The sequence below is a fragment of the Notolabrus celidotus genome, chromosome 1 (assembly GCF_009762535.1).
Source record: "Notolabrus celidotus isolate fNotCel1 chromosome 1, fNotCel1.pri, whole genome shotgun sequence".
In the NCBI taxonomy this organism is placed as follows: Eukaryota; Metazoa; Chordata; class Actinopteri; order Labriformes; family Labridae; genus Notolabrus; species Notolabrus celidotus.
Window position 1 is genome coordinate 6,103,675 of NC_048272.1, and position 14,635 is coordinate 6,118,309.

General features: G+C 39.2%; 1 protein-coding gene across 1 annotated transcript in view; it reads right to left on the reverse strand.

The window, feature by feature from the left end:
- Positions 1-14,635, reverse strand: part of LOC117823165 (sodium-coupled neutral amino acid transporter 3-like) — a 56,136-nt gene that overhangs the window by 9,615 nt on the left and 31,886 nt on the right. Inside the window, exons 5-8 of the mRNA XM_034698249.1 lie at positions 7,002-7,075; positions 5,248-5,340; positions 4,291-4,372; positions 767-849 (exon numbers count right to left, since the gene is read on the reverse strand). Of these exons, the coding sequence (XP_034554140.1) occupies positions 767-849; positions 4,291-4,372; positions 5,248-5,340; positions 7,002-7,075 (332 nt within the window). The remainder of the gene's footprint in view (positions 1-766; positions 850-4,290; positions 4,373-5,247; positions 5,341-7,001; positions 7,076-14,635) is intronic.

Consider the following 14,635-nt stretch of genomic DNA (forward strand, 5'->3'; position numbering starts at 1 on the left):
CATATCTGAAGGGCTGCAATGCAGACAGACATTTGAGCAAACTTGGGAAGCACATTAGAATGACTTTTGTGCTACAAGAACACTTGTGAGTGATATCTTGTAAATGGAGCTGTAGACTGATACTTTTCAGACATGGCTACACAGTACAATTAGAAGCAAAGGCCAGGTATTAAAGGAAGGCCAAACATGGAAATGGTCAGGGATGAAGGGGAAGAGAAACTCAAACAGACTTAGCTCCAAAAATCTTTTCTCTACAAAAATGAAAAGAAAGAAAGGAAGAAGAATCGCTCACATTAAGAGTATTGACATAAGGGTTTGAAACCCTCCTGACGGTATCTTAATTCAGGTTCAGATTCAAAGATTAAAACATAGAAGATGGTTTGGAGGCTAACAAAGTTTGAAGGATATTTCAAGAAATGCTTATTTAATTAAAAAGACTATGCTCAAGCCTTTGTCATGACAAATATTCCCTTGGACATAGTGTCATTAGGTCACAAGCCACATGGTAAGAATGATGCAAGCTACTTTCTTGCCTCTAGCTATGTAGGATTTTTTCGAAAGAGTAAAGCAGCTAAGCAAAGGACAATGAAGAAAAGCTCCACAGAGGTCAGAAAGAATACAAATTTCATGAACGATATTAATGGCTAAATTAATTTCACAAGCTTTTAAATTGAGATTTAAAAGCAATTAAGCGTTACCACAAAACAAGATTTTAATGGAGCTCAGGCTGAAACAACCTTCTGTAAGAATGCTATGATATACTCACCTAGCTGCTTCATGAGAGCCAGTGGTAATATGACTGCAATAGATACTATGATCACGAGATAGTTCCCGTTCATGTACCATTCACTGTGGAGAAGCAGAAGGACAGATAATTAAATGTATTGATTTAAATTACTCTGCTTAAACCGTCCTCTCAATCTTAGTTCTGCAAAGCGTTTGCACTGTGTCACATATTGATCGAGTAGAAACGGGAGAAAAGTGTGTGGATAATTACAAGATGAGGTGCACAGAAAATAAGGCATACATGGTGCAAACAAAGGTCCTGATTCAGGATTGTTTATACTAAGACTAAGACAAGTAGTTCTATTTACAGCAATAAGAGATAAAAACAAATCATACTCAGTTAGATGCCATGACATTTAACATTATAGGAAATATGTGTATGTTGATGAAAAAGATTTAAGACATTGATATTGAATTTTTTTTAAGACCCACTTCACATTTGACAACAAAATAATGAAATAAGTGGTCCCCATGGTGGTAATGCTGGTATTTGGCAACAAAAGGAAGGTTTTTAAAAAGGCATTTAGACAGAACATCTTAGAGATGCTTTTTTAGAGATTTTAGTCAACATTTCTAAGATGGATGGATTTACATTTAGCATCACAAAAATCTGCAGGCTATGACAGACTGACTTAATAACAGAAGGGCAGGCAGTTAAACTGAAGTATAGTTTAAATTAGGGCTGGGCGATAATTCGATAATGATAATTATCAAGATATAATTTTTCTCAATATAAATACGACAAATGTTCAATAAAAGTTTGATATATCTAAACCTGTAATTACACCCCCAAACCACTGGAAAGGGAGGGGTGCTAATGAGCCTTAAACGCTAGTTGCTACCCGACATTAGACAGAAGAAGAAGATAGCATTGAACAGCCAATCATGTTGCAGGGTGAGAGGTAGGCGGGGGTTAAAGTCAGTTGAAGCAGAATGTAAACAGAGCTGAAACGAGTGACGACACGAAAGATAACTCAGAAATGATGGATTCAAGAAGTTTATCAGAAAACTAAATCCAGATACAAGCTAACAAACTGTCTGGTTTCTCCAACTTTCACTCAGGACCAAAAATCTGCCTTTGAATTTAAATTAAATAATGATTTGATATTTATCATGATAATTATCGATATCAACTGATATGAAATATTTTATCGTGATAACATCATTTCCACTATCGCCCAGCTCTAGTTTAAATCATACATACATTTAATTAATGGCAGTATCAACACTGATTTATATTCTGTACAGTGATTGAGTCCCTTTTTTAGAAACGACCTTGCATTGTTATGATATTTTTCCTAAATCAAACTTGAAAAATCTAGCTACTTCATCACACAAAAATAAAAACATTAAGAAAAATATAATACAGCCTTAAAAAAGGGTTGTTGATTAGCATTATTGCCTGAATTAACCTGACCCACTTATGCATCATTATCTATGCTAGTTCATTCCCAAGGCCCGAGGAGAGGATGAAGCTGATGCCCGTGAGATAAAGGGTACACACTGAGCTGATCACCAGCCAATCGCAGAACACTTTCACATTCACACCTACAGGTGATCTAGAGTTACCAATCACCCTAATGTGTTCAGACTGCTGGACTAAACCAGAGCACCCAGAGGAAACTAATGTAGGCATAGGAATAACACGCAAGACAAACATTGTGCAAATGCTGTGCAGTAAATCCAACAACAACAAAAAAAAAAAAACTCAATTAAGAGGATTATGAAAAATGTATGACAGAGTCGGCTGACACTATATAGCACATGTTACTGTCTGATGCACAGCCATGAATATAAAACAGACCTCATTGAGCTATTTTTAGATCAACACAGTGGGGGTGATTAAATTCTTGCCCTCTGTCAGGTGGGAGACACTGCAGAGATGCAACATCTGCTGGCTATGCACACACACACACACACACACACACACACACACACACACACACACACACACACACACACACACACACACACACACACACACACACACACACACACACACACACACACACACACACACACTCACACACACACACACTCACACACACACACTCACACACACATCTCAAAAAGACTCATCTATCCTGTTGTTATCCTGCCCTCCAGCCATCTGGACCACGGACACAATATCTCACCAACACTAATGCATGCACACACACACAATCACACACAAACACACAGAAACACTAATTCAAAATCACCTACAATCACACATAATGAAAATAACTTAACAAACACCGCTTCAGGAGTTCATTGATTGTGCATGTAAGCAAACCAGGTTCATGTCTGTTATAAACAACACACATCTAGTCACAAATTGTTTACATAACACATTGTTTGCTCTGCAAATATTAATATTAATTTACTTTTTATTTATCTAAATTATTTACGCTTTCTTGATTGACTGTACATTACTTTTTAAAACTGAAATAATGATACAATGACCTGTAAAAAATTAACTATATGCTGTAATCAATCTTAATACACATTAATAAGCTTTTTCATTATAGTGTAATTATAACATATTTCAAAGCAGTATTTTTTACAGGGCTTTCATGGTTTATTGAAGGGGATTGTTTGGGGTTTGTTATTTTTTCCATCCACTGTACGGTATATCAAAATAAACATACACCCACTGACAAGATGAAATGCCACTGTGACAATCCAGTCTGTCATCTCCAATAAACAGTGATTGTTGAGCATGGCCAACAGCACCAAGCTCTGCTTCACTGGGAAAACAGGGCTGACACCAGAAATCAATGTGGACATGTTGTCACAGTATATCTCCTCCATATAGTCTGTATACAGGCATTGTATAGAGGGACACTTCAATCTGAACAATGAAAAGCAAACATGCTAGCATGGGTTGAATCCTTAGCCTTACAGAGCTCTGTAGCCATAAATACATCTGTGTCATGCCTGCTCATGCTTTACGTATCATGAGAAGGTAGGTGAGGAGAGCCTCTAACTAGGGTAAGGGTTAAGGTGTAAAGGGGTAACATCACACTCCATATCCCACCCAAGGAAGTGAGCGTTGTTTGTCGAGGACACCTGCGCCGGCCAGTGATATCCCATGGTTTACGTTTTCAGCCGTGGAGTCTAGCTGTGTTTTGATGTGTGCGTTTCTCTGTGGCCGTGCTGCTCTCCTCCTCCAGGGTCACTATCACAGCTGTTCTCACGCCAGCTGCTCAGTACAGCCAGAGCAGCAGGCCCGCCAACTGCCGGCCGTACACTACTTTTTAGTGGAGACTAAACAATGCTTTTAATTGAAAGATAGCATGAATTTGTGCTGAAGTACATGCATGTGCATGACATTTTTGAACATACACCAACAACTTGAGTCTACAAATATTTCTTATATGACCAAAACAGATATCAAATTAAACCTTAAATTAAGACTGTTACTGCTGCCCCTTTGGCACATCTGAGTTTGTCACCTGAAGTCACTCTTGCATGAATTTGTACTCTCAATGAAAACTTTAACCTTATGTATTGACCACTCACCCTGCAGGTTTATCCACCTTGAGAAAGGCCTGGATGACCAAGGGAAACTCATACTTGACTATATACAGGTAACTGGACATAGCTGTCAAAAGGACACAAACACAACAATAAGTTAGTGCACAGATGAAAAAAGTATGAGTGAATATTGATGTAGCATAATAAAATCAGCTAAACAAATGATGAAACTTGACATAATCGTGTTTGGAAGTTAATCTGCATTTGTTCTAAACAAAAGACAGTGTGCTTTGTACCTTCAGCTGTATTTATGTAACACATCTTTGGAACAACCCCATAATAAAACATAATCTTAGGGAGTTTCCTGGATTAGTACACGACACGTCAGCTCGGTTTTGCTGGGACAGTCCTCTTTAACGGTTTTACAGTACCTTTACACAACATCACTGTATCATAACAATTGGACCATATTTGATGTTTTCTCTCACATCCTCATGTTTAACATTCCTATGAACAGTGAGGAGGCCACATAAATAATTATCACATTCAAAATATCTCTGAATTGATATTTTCGGTATAATAAATATTAAATATTATTTAAAGGGAAAATGTGAGTCAATGTAATATTTAAATGATGGTAACATTACACAGTAAATCCTGTTTAAAGTAAGTAATACGGATTAAGAAGAGTAGGATTACATAAAATGTTGACATTTAAAAATCTTCTATTAAATCACATTAAGTGCAATCACAAGTAGTTAGTGTGAGAACTAGTCTTGCTTGATCAACACAACAATCTGATGTTTCAAGTAGATCAAGCAGGATATTTTCACCAGTGAAACTACAAAGAGGCTTAAAAACAGTTTAACAATGAAAGCACCCTTACACACAAGCACGCTCATGTTAAGCCAAAGCAACAAATCGTAAAGTGTTCACCCAGAACTCAAAAAACGTGTATGTGTGTGAGTGTAAGTGTAAGGATTGATGTCAGTGTTACCTCACCTCCAATGTTCTGCAGCGTGATGGCAATACCAGCCGCCATCTTCCCCGGGGTACCAAAGGCCCTGTAGCCAAGCTGCTCATAGGCACGAATACCTGGGACAAAAATATCAGATGGAAAACATTTTCAACAAGGTCAAGGACAAAGACCTCTTAAGGCTAATGACGACTCACTGCTTTGCAGTTCATGGATTATAGGGGGTTTACGCACTGTGCCTTTATCAGCTGAAGTTTTGCTACTTTGCAGACAACACCATTTTTTCAGAGTCTTCATAGTAAAGACCACAAGTAGCCGCTGATAGACTGTTTTAATACAATTTTAATACAATTCTTTCCTTCATGATACTGACCTGATACCTACATTTAACTACTGACTCATACCAGGTACCCTTCTGATCCTTTCCCGATTAAATAATACATTCAAAGACACTGTGAAGAGCTTTGATGTTGTGTCAATTCCAGTGACCTCTTTGAAGACTGCATTTCCCATGAGCACCGTCACCATCATGAGCTCATCTTTTGTAAAGATGTGGCTCTTGCCGTAGCAAACATTTGTTGAAGAAGCAAATGAATGGAGTACAGATCTTTGTCTTAATACTACTTTTCTGCCTTCGAGACAACTTTTTACGTGCAAAGTGATGAGGCCCTATATTGATTTGTAGCTACATCAAATTATTAATGTAACGTGATGTACTGACATAACTTTGTACACTTGGATCCTTTTAGTTTATAAAAGATGACCAGATGATCTGGTTTAACATTGCCCATCAAAGCTGCGGTGTCATGATGTGAGCTCCAATAAATTTTTGAATAACATAAAGGTACATAAGATTAAACTCTTTGCTCTCAAAAAGGAGTGAACCCACATAGCAAAATTGGTCTGGCCCGGTTCTGGCCCGCACCATACACTTAGACTCGGCCAACATACCGCAAAGAATGACAGTCCTTAAGTGGCCCAGATATAGTTTGCCAGAGACGGCCCACACATGCCCACACACTATATCTGGGCCACTTAGGGGCCATTATTCTTTGCGGTATTTTGGCCAAGTCTAAGTGTATGGTGTGGGCCAGATCCGGGCCAGACCAATTTTGCTATGTGGGAAGCATTCTACAATAAAATCCTCTCAATAAAAAAATAATCCTCTCATTTGCTGACTTACTTCTAATGGCCAAACCTTACCAGCTGAGTTCTGATCATATACACCTCCGGGTGAGTGGCAAATATGGACTGTTTTTTGGGGGGTTGGGGTCTGAGCTGAACACAGGCACTAAAATTCAATATAAAGAAATAACTAATCCTGTCACTGATAATCTAATCTCACTATGTAAGTCATGAAGAGGTATCAGTATGTGTATGACAGTTTTCCATAATCAGTTAAAAACCACTCACTGTACCTTTAATGTTGCTGGGGAATGCACTGAATGCTGATATTCCAGTCTCTGCTAGCATCACACTGTTGTTATTTCTTGTTACAGCATAATTTACAGAATCAGTTATAGAGTCAATTTATTCAAGTCTACTTAATCATATCATGTGTACTAATTTTTTCAATTAATTATCTGGGGGTGAAATTACGCTTTAACTTTTTGAAAAGGGCACCAGGTAAAAACAAAATATGTAAAAGTGTATGAAACTTGTTGTGGTCGCTTTTCTAAACAGAGTACAAACAAATTCTCTTTTTTTAATACAATCAACAATATATCATCTGAACCTTTCAATCAGATGATGCACGCTGCGAGTCATATACTGTACATACCTACAATACCAGATGACTTTAGCAGTAAATGGATGGAATATGAGGAGAGGACTGCCACCACTGTGAGAAGTGTCCTGAAACAAACAAACACAGACATGAACATTATTATTGTAACTTCTTTAAACAGCATTCTCTAAACACTGTACTTTACCCTGAAGGTTATTGATACAGCTGCAGGACAGGCATTCCTTTTCCTGCATGCTGGTGCATAGATTGTGATGGAAGAACAGAGACCCTGTGGCTCGTCTTTACCCTCAATTTTTACTCAAGCTGAGCTAAAGAGGCTGCCCTGTCAGCGACCCTGCCCTCTGCCACACCAAGTAATCAAAGCACACCAGATGGACACTTTCAAAAGAAACGTTTCCAATGCAATGCAGAGAGTGACAGAATGAGGAAAATCCTTTGCAAACATTAATCTTCTCCTCTTTGTTTCTCAGTGCAGGAATAACCCACTTCAGTCACTGCAACATTTTATGTAAAGCATTGTCTCATCAAACAGGGCCTCAATCATTCTCTCTCTCCGCTGACTCATCCACAGCTTTAATGAGCATCTATCTTTCCATCTTATCTTTGGATTTCTATATTTTGCTCCTTGAAAAATTGTTTTCCACTCTGAAATGAAATTCTACAGTGTCTCAATAAAAATCACTCAAGAAGAGAACATGACTGAGATCTTATTTTCACAGAATAACCACATCTTGGAAATGCCTGAGCTACAACACAAGGGGCTGAATAGACGACCACTCTGGGAATGTAACCAAGCGGCAACCTCCGGTCTAAAAATATGAATCCTTCAAACTGCAGTTCATCGAGGATCAGCTTGAGGCTGGATCCGGAAGTACCGGAAGTCACATACACATGAATAGGAAAAAGACGATCTTTACAGCAGAAATAAACATGTTTACAGCCTGGTACAAAAAAGAGGTGTAGTCAGGAACACTGTAGCGTTTGGCTTGGAGGCTAAAACTCTGCCTGTTTATGTCACACTCACTCAACAGTAGCAACATGGCTGCCACGGACGATGGTCTCAAAACAGTGCTTCAGAAACAGATGGGTGACGTTCCGGATACTACGTCCATTTTTTATACAGTCTATGAATGTAACTCGGTCGAGAACCAGTTTTCCTGAATGCACATGGAAAGCCGCTTATGTCTTTTCAAAACCTCTCAACATCTCAACAATACTCAAATATTGTTTACTGATGGTGATATAACGATATGGTCAAATCTACAACACCTGGGGCACTGGTGGCCTAGCGGTGTAAGCGCCCCACATACAGAGGCTATAGTCCTCGTCGCAGAGCTCCCCGGTTCAACTCCCGGCCACGACCATTTGCTGCATGTCTTCCCCACTCTCTACTCCCCACGTTTCCTGTCTCTCTTCAGCTGTCCTATCAATGAAGGCGAAAAAGCCCAAAAATATAACTAAAAAAAAAAAAAATAGTTTACAACTCCTACAGGGACTCTAGGGTTTTGACAAATGTTTGCAACTGTAGACTAAGTCAGTGGTTCCCAAAGTAAGTTAAGGAATTAAAGCACTACAGTAGCTTCTGGAGTCGCTTTTACAAATTTTATTTCTGCGTCAAAAACACACAACAGGATGTGACGGAGCATGTGAGCTAATGTTCAACATGAATAATCTGGATCTAAATACCAGTCTTGTCAATATAGAGGAGGAAAATGTTATTCATCTGCATACGACGGACATCAAGCTTGAGCCTGTTAGAAGCAGGGGTGCAGCTCGCTTGGCTGGAAGTGAAGCTTCCACAAAAACTGTTCCCCCTAGTGGCTGGCTTCAGTATAGGTCAAAAACTCTGTCTCCCCCATTCATTTGAATGGAGCTGCAGTCAAACTTTTAAAAATAAAAACACGTGGTACGAATGTTTCTCATATCCGTGTGCTGTGGTGATATGTAGTTATTATTTGACTGTTTTGTGTTCAAGGCCTCTTTTTTCTGAAAAAGTTTCTTTTTCTTTAGTTATTAGAGTTTTAAAAAACTGGGTTTTACTTCTGGATTCACTTTGATTGACAGCTGCCGTAGAGGGAACGGTATGCTGTAGGGCGGAGCTTGTTACCGTGGCAACACAGAAATTACCATGGCAACCACAGAAATTCTCTACTGTGCAGACTCTGGCTGCACAATGGCTGCGCATGGGCACGGGTTTTTTTTGGCTTAAAAACCATACAACGGGAAAAGGGTGGCGCAACACGGTCCATTTACAGTCTATGGTTAGAAGTCAAACAAAGAATTAACAGAACAAGATATGAGAAATAACAGCCATGGGACACGTGAAGTTGAGGAGCAATGTGACCCAGAGGAGAATGAGCGGCGTTAGCTGATCATATCTAACAGTGTGTTCAAGTCACAGGTTGTTAGTTTATAATAACAGAATAAAGACACTGATGAGTCATAGGGGAGAGGAGCGTGTATTTATATGTGTATTCGTCATTGTTAGGCTTTGTACGTTACTCAGTAAGGAACACAGTCCCTCATTTATTTCCATATCCAGTCCACAATATGATACATTACATGATGTACTGTACGTCTCAACATGCTTAAATTGATAAGCTTGGGAGTTGACACCCACAAGCGGTTCACTGTAGTCTATAACAGTCATTGTGGTGAATATACAACCATTACATGACTTGGATTTGTGTGTTTATTGCACAGATTATTTTGTCTATTTTTTGCTCTGTAATCTGAGACTCCACTCTGCAGTTTAGTCCTTATTTTCAACTCATATAATTTGTTCCTCTAGAGTTCTACTATTTATTTCACTTTGTCACTTCAGTCCATTTATCCTCCACACTGCACCTCACGCAGCTCTCCCAGTGTGTGTCTGCATCTTTGGTTTTGTTTGTTTGCGTTTTTTTTTAAGGCTGATGAAAGTAAAGTGAGAGAGAAAGAAAGACAGAGCGCGCAACAGAGAGGAAGTGATGACAGTGTCTTTATACTCTGTTTTATAGGTGATTGTATCAGAAAAGTCAGTCCATATTTTCAGCCTCTTACTATGCATGTAAACGTGGACAGAGTGGGAGAGCCTGAGTCCTTGATGTGATGTAATATGATGGGGAAAAAGCAATTTTCAGAAGCATAAATGAAAAGGGCTACTTTTTCTCTAAATCTTTATAAGTTAGTTATTAATGTGGTAGAAATAATAACCTGCAAGTTGCACTAAAGGTATTTAATGATCATTTTGAAGAGCTGACACAATCATTTGAAAAATCTCATATTCATGAATGGTGTTTTATTGCGTTTGAAGCTCTCTTACTCAGAGTGAATATATTTCTGAAAGGGATGCTTAAAAGACATCTGGTATTGTCCACAGCATTCAGAGGTTTTGTGAATGAGTCCCTGATTTAGTAACTTTCCCTGACCCAGTCCACTTCATTCTAACTGTTTCTATTTTCTTCTTTTTCTGTTGTCACTACTGGCGACTCTAACTTAACTTTCTCTCTACACACTCTCTCCATTCCCTTTGCTTTCAGGAAAAGCCAAACAGCATGTCTTTCATCCTGACTTCAACTGTTGGCAAACTAACAGGTTTTTCCTTTTTTTCTTCTTCATTTGGCTTTCATCAGACCATGTGGAGGAATGCTGGGCTGACTCGTGGTGGGGGATTTAGTCAGTCAAGTGGCAGTGGGAGGACAGATCTGCTGACAGTCAGACAGACTGACACACTTGGGACACTGTGGCTCTGCTCACAGCTTTCCACCCCGATGCATTCTTACCCAGACCAAGGCCACTGACCTGCCAAAGCCTCTGCACCCACCAACAAAATCTGTGTGATATGAATCATCAGGCTGAGGGAAGCAGAAACAAGAGATCGTGCCAAACTAGTGTTAAATATCACACCTTAGCTAGGGGCCGGGCTGGTCATAGGTCAGAATAATATTATTTGATGATTTTAATATTTTGTGACATGGAGAGGGTTTTATTCGAAAACGGAAAATTATGTTCCCACAATTTCTATATTAACATTGTTTTGTTAAACGCTTCAGTCAAGTTCAATTCAACCATTTTAATCCCTCATTGTCCAGCAGTCAGACTGGCTAACACTGTCATTTGAACTTGCCCTAGCTGTAGAATGTATCTGAAAAACTAATACAAATCAATGCAAACATGTCTACAAAATTTGAACTGTTACAGGTATTTTGAAAATAAATTATTCAGTCCCTCCAGCAATAGAAGTAAAAGCGTACCTGAATCTGCAATATAACCATTAAGTGTTAAAAAATGCTCCTGCTAAGTGTGGCACTAAAATATTGATTGACACACAGAACTCTGTGATACTTTGCTGTATCTTTCCCCCTCATTCCCTGTTAACTATTACATGTCCTATGATGAAGAGTGTAAGAGAAATAGTGCCTCGTACCATCGTACAAAAGTAGATGCCTTACCTATGTCCTCACAAAAGTCATTACTGAACTTGACAGGATTGGACACACAATGCACTCAGTGACATGATAATCCATAGTTTTTAAAATTATCACAAACAATAAGACAACAACGTCTCTCATGATTGTATTTCTGAGGTACTTTACTATAAGTATCATCCAACGGACATACAGTTGTGCTCATAAGTTTACATACGCTGGCAGAATTCGTGATTTTTTGGCCATTTTTCAGAGAATATGAATGATAAGAGAAAAGGGTTTGTTTCACTCATGGTTAGTGGTTTGGTGAAGCCATTTATTGTCAAACAACAATGTTTACTCTTTTTATATCATAATGACAACAGAAACTACCCAAATGTCCCTGATCAAAAGTTTACATACCCTGGTGATTTTGGCCTGAAAACATGTACACAAGTTGACACATATGGGTTTGAATGGCTATTACAGGTAACCATCCTCACCTGTGATCTGTTTGCTTGTAATCAGTGTGTGTGTATAAAAGGTCTGAGTTTCTGGGCTCCTGACAGACCCTTGCATTTTTCATCCAGTGCTGCACTGACGTTTCTGGATTCTGAGTCACGGGAAAAGCAAAAGAATTGTCAAAGGATCTGCAGGAAAAGGTAAATTGAACTCTACAAAACAGGAAAAGGATATAAAAATAAATCCAAGGACTTGAGAATGCCAATCAGCAGTGTTCAAACTCTAATTAAGAAGAGGAAAATGAGGGATTCTGTTGAAACCGAACCACAGTCCGGTAGACCAACAAAAATTTCAGCCACAACTGCCAGGGTAAGTTGTTTGGGATGCAAAGAAAAACCCACAAATAACTTCAGCTGAAATACAGGACTCTCTGAAAAAAGGTGATGTGGCTGTTTCAAGATGCACAATGAGGAAGCACTTGACGAAAAATGGGCTGCATGGTTGAGTCGCTGGAAGAAAGCCATCACTACGCAAATGACAACACAGAAATCCTAAATTCTGCCAGGGTATGTAAATTTATGAGCACAAAACAATAATACATATCAATTTGTGGACTTAATAATGCTACCTTGGCGCCCATCAGTATGCAGGTTAGTGCATTAGCAGCATACACTTTTCTAGTTGCTGGCATTTATTATTTATATATCTATTATTCTTTGTTTACTTCCCTGTTTTTATTCATACACAGTCGCTGCATTTTCAGGGCTTCTGCTTCCCCTCGGAGCATGACCTCAAGTTCAAAATGACACAATGCATTACCAGGAAGAACAAAGATTAAGTATTTTTTGATGTGATCACCAGCTGAGGAACTCATAAAAAGTTCCAATTTCCCTTGCCAAATATGTCACACTGACCCTGCTGTATTTCTCACTCGCTATTCTTTTGTTTGAAACAAGATGCTGCAGATATTCTCACAATGACACAGCCTTTCATGCACATACACACTGTCTAATGTGGTCAGTCACGTAATATTAATTTGCACGCGATTGCGTGTATTCAGCGGAGTAAAATGTAGACTAATCAGCTCATGTTCATTTGGGCTCCTGTCTAGCCGGGTGACAAAGACCTTGGCGTTCGGTGACACCAGGTTCAACCAGTCCAGACAGTAGACAGTTTGAAAAACCACAGTCACATAGCTCAGCTCATATTAACAAGCTTTCTTTTAACACATGGGAAATCCTGCAGACCTGCCTTAGACAACATCCTCCAATTAGATTTCAAGTTGATGGTGTCTGCTGAGCATCATAACTAGTTACATTCCCCAACCATATGATTAGATTTTTGAATGCAAATTCTAATATACTATCGACTCCCTTTTGTACAGTTTGCTGTGAGGCAAACAAACATGAAAGGGAGGGGGATATCTGGTTTATCCACCACAAATCCACGTAAACCAAGCCAAGAGATTTACAGTCATCCAAAACCCCATCTCTCACAGGAGCTGTGCATTATTATTTTATTCAGGGATCTTTGATTGATTAAAAAACATATCATTAATCTTCAAACATAGGTAAAACTGGAGGTTTTGCAGCAGCGCCTTTTCATCTTTCACAGAAAACAAGCCATTTTGTAATTTAGCACCAACAGAAAGAGGTGTCAAAGCAGCTCGAAAAAGACAAGGAGGTGAAAGTGTTGATGTTGCCAGTGCTAGAGGGTGAGATTACACCCAGCAAACACCCTGATTATTCTGAGAAACATGGGACAAAACACACCAGCCTTGCAGCCAGAGAGCTCACGACAAGAAGGAATTATGTCATTCTTGTAAGACTGAAACGAGCACGTAACGCTTTGACTGTCCAGCAGTCAGATATTACGCCAACTTTGAGCAAAATTTCCACCTCATAGCTTCATGCATAATCCAGCAAGCGTAAACCAAAACTATGCCCACAGGCTGTAATTAAGAGAGGACACATGAGTAATATTTAGCACACAGGATCTCCTCTCCTTGATGGCAGCAGTTTCAGGCATGATAAGTCCGTGACTCATTGGACAGCCCCCAAAACTAGTGATGATGAAGTTACTGATCCACATGTTACTCTTTCAGTTAAACAGTAATTAAATGACGTGTTGAGATCACCTGAGAGAAAATTATGATCCAGTCTACAAGCTTTTAAGGGTCAGGTCTGTTACATTTACAGTTGAGGCCAAAATTATTGGCCCCCCTTGTGAAATTAGACAGAACCCTTGATTTCTCCATGAAAATGACCATTCAGTGTTTATAGTTCATTTGTTTCCAACATAACAAAGTCAAAATGTTCACTATGTTTGATTAGGATATTATATTGATGCAATGAGTTGAAACAAGAAAAGGTAAAAATTACATGTTTATTATGAATGTCTCATATTTAGCTCCCTGCCTATTAGTAGTTAATAGTGCACCCTTTCTGAGATACACCTGACAACAACCTCTTCAAGTAGTTCTTTACAAGGTTGGCACATGTCTCTTGAGGGATTTTCGCCCATTCTTCCAATACAAATTGTTCCAGCTGCTCCAAAGTACATGGTTTCTGAGCATGGACATTCATTTTGAGCACCAGCCACAGATTCTCCATAGGATTTAGATCTGGGCTTTGTGCAGGCCACTCCAGGACCTTGGTTTTGGTGTCCTGTAAGAACTGTTGGACCAATTTCAACGTATGCTTTGGGTAATTGTCTTGTTTGAAGACCCAGCGCCGACCTAAGGCGTAGAGTAACTTGCCACCAGCTGTGCCCAAACACAACCAACGAGCCTTCAGCAGCCTATATGTGCGCTCTACT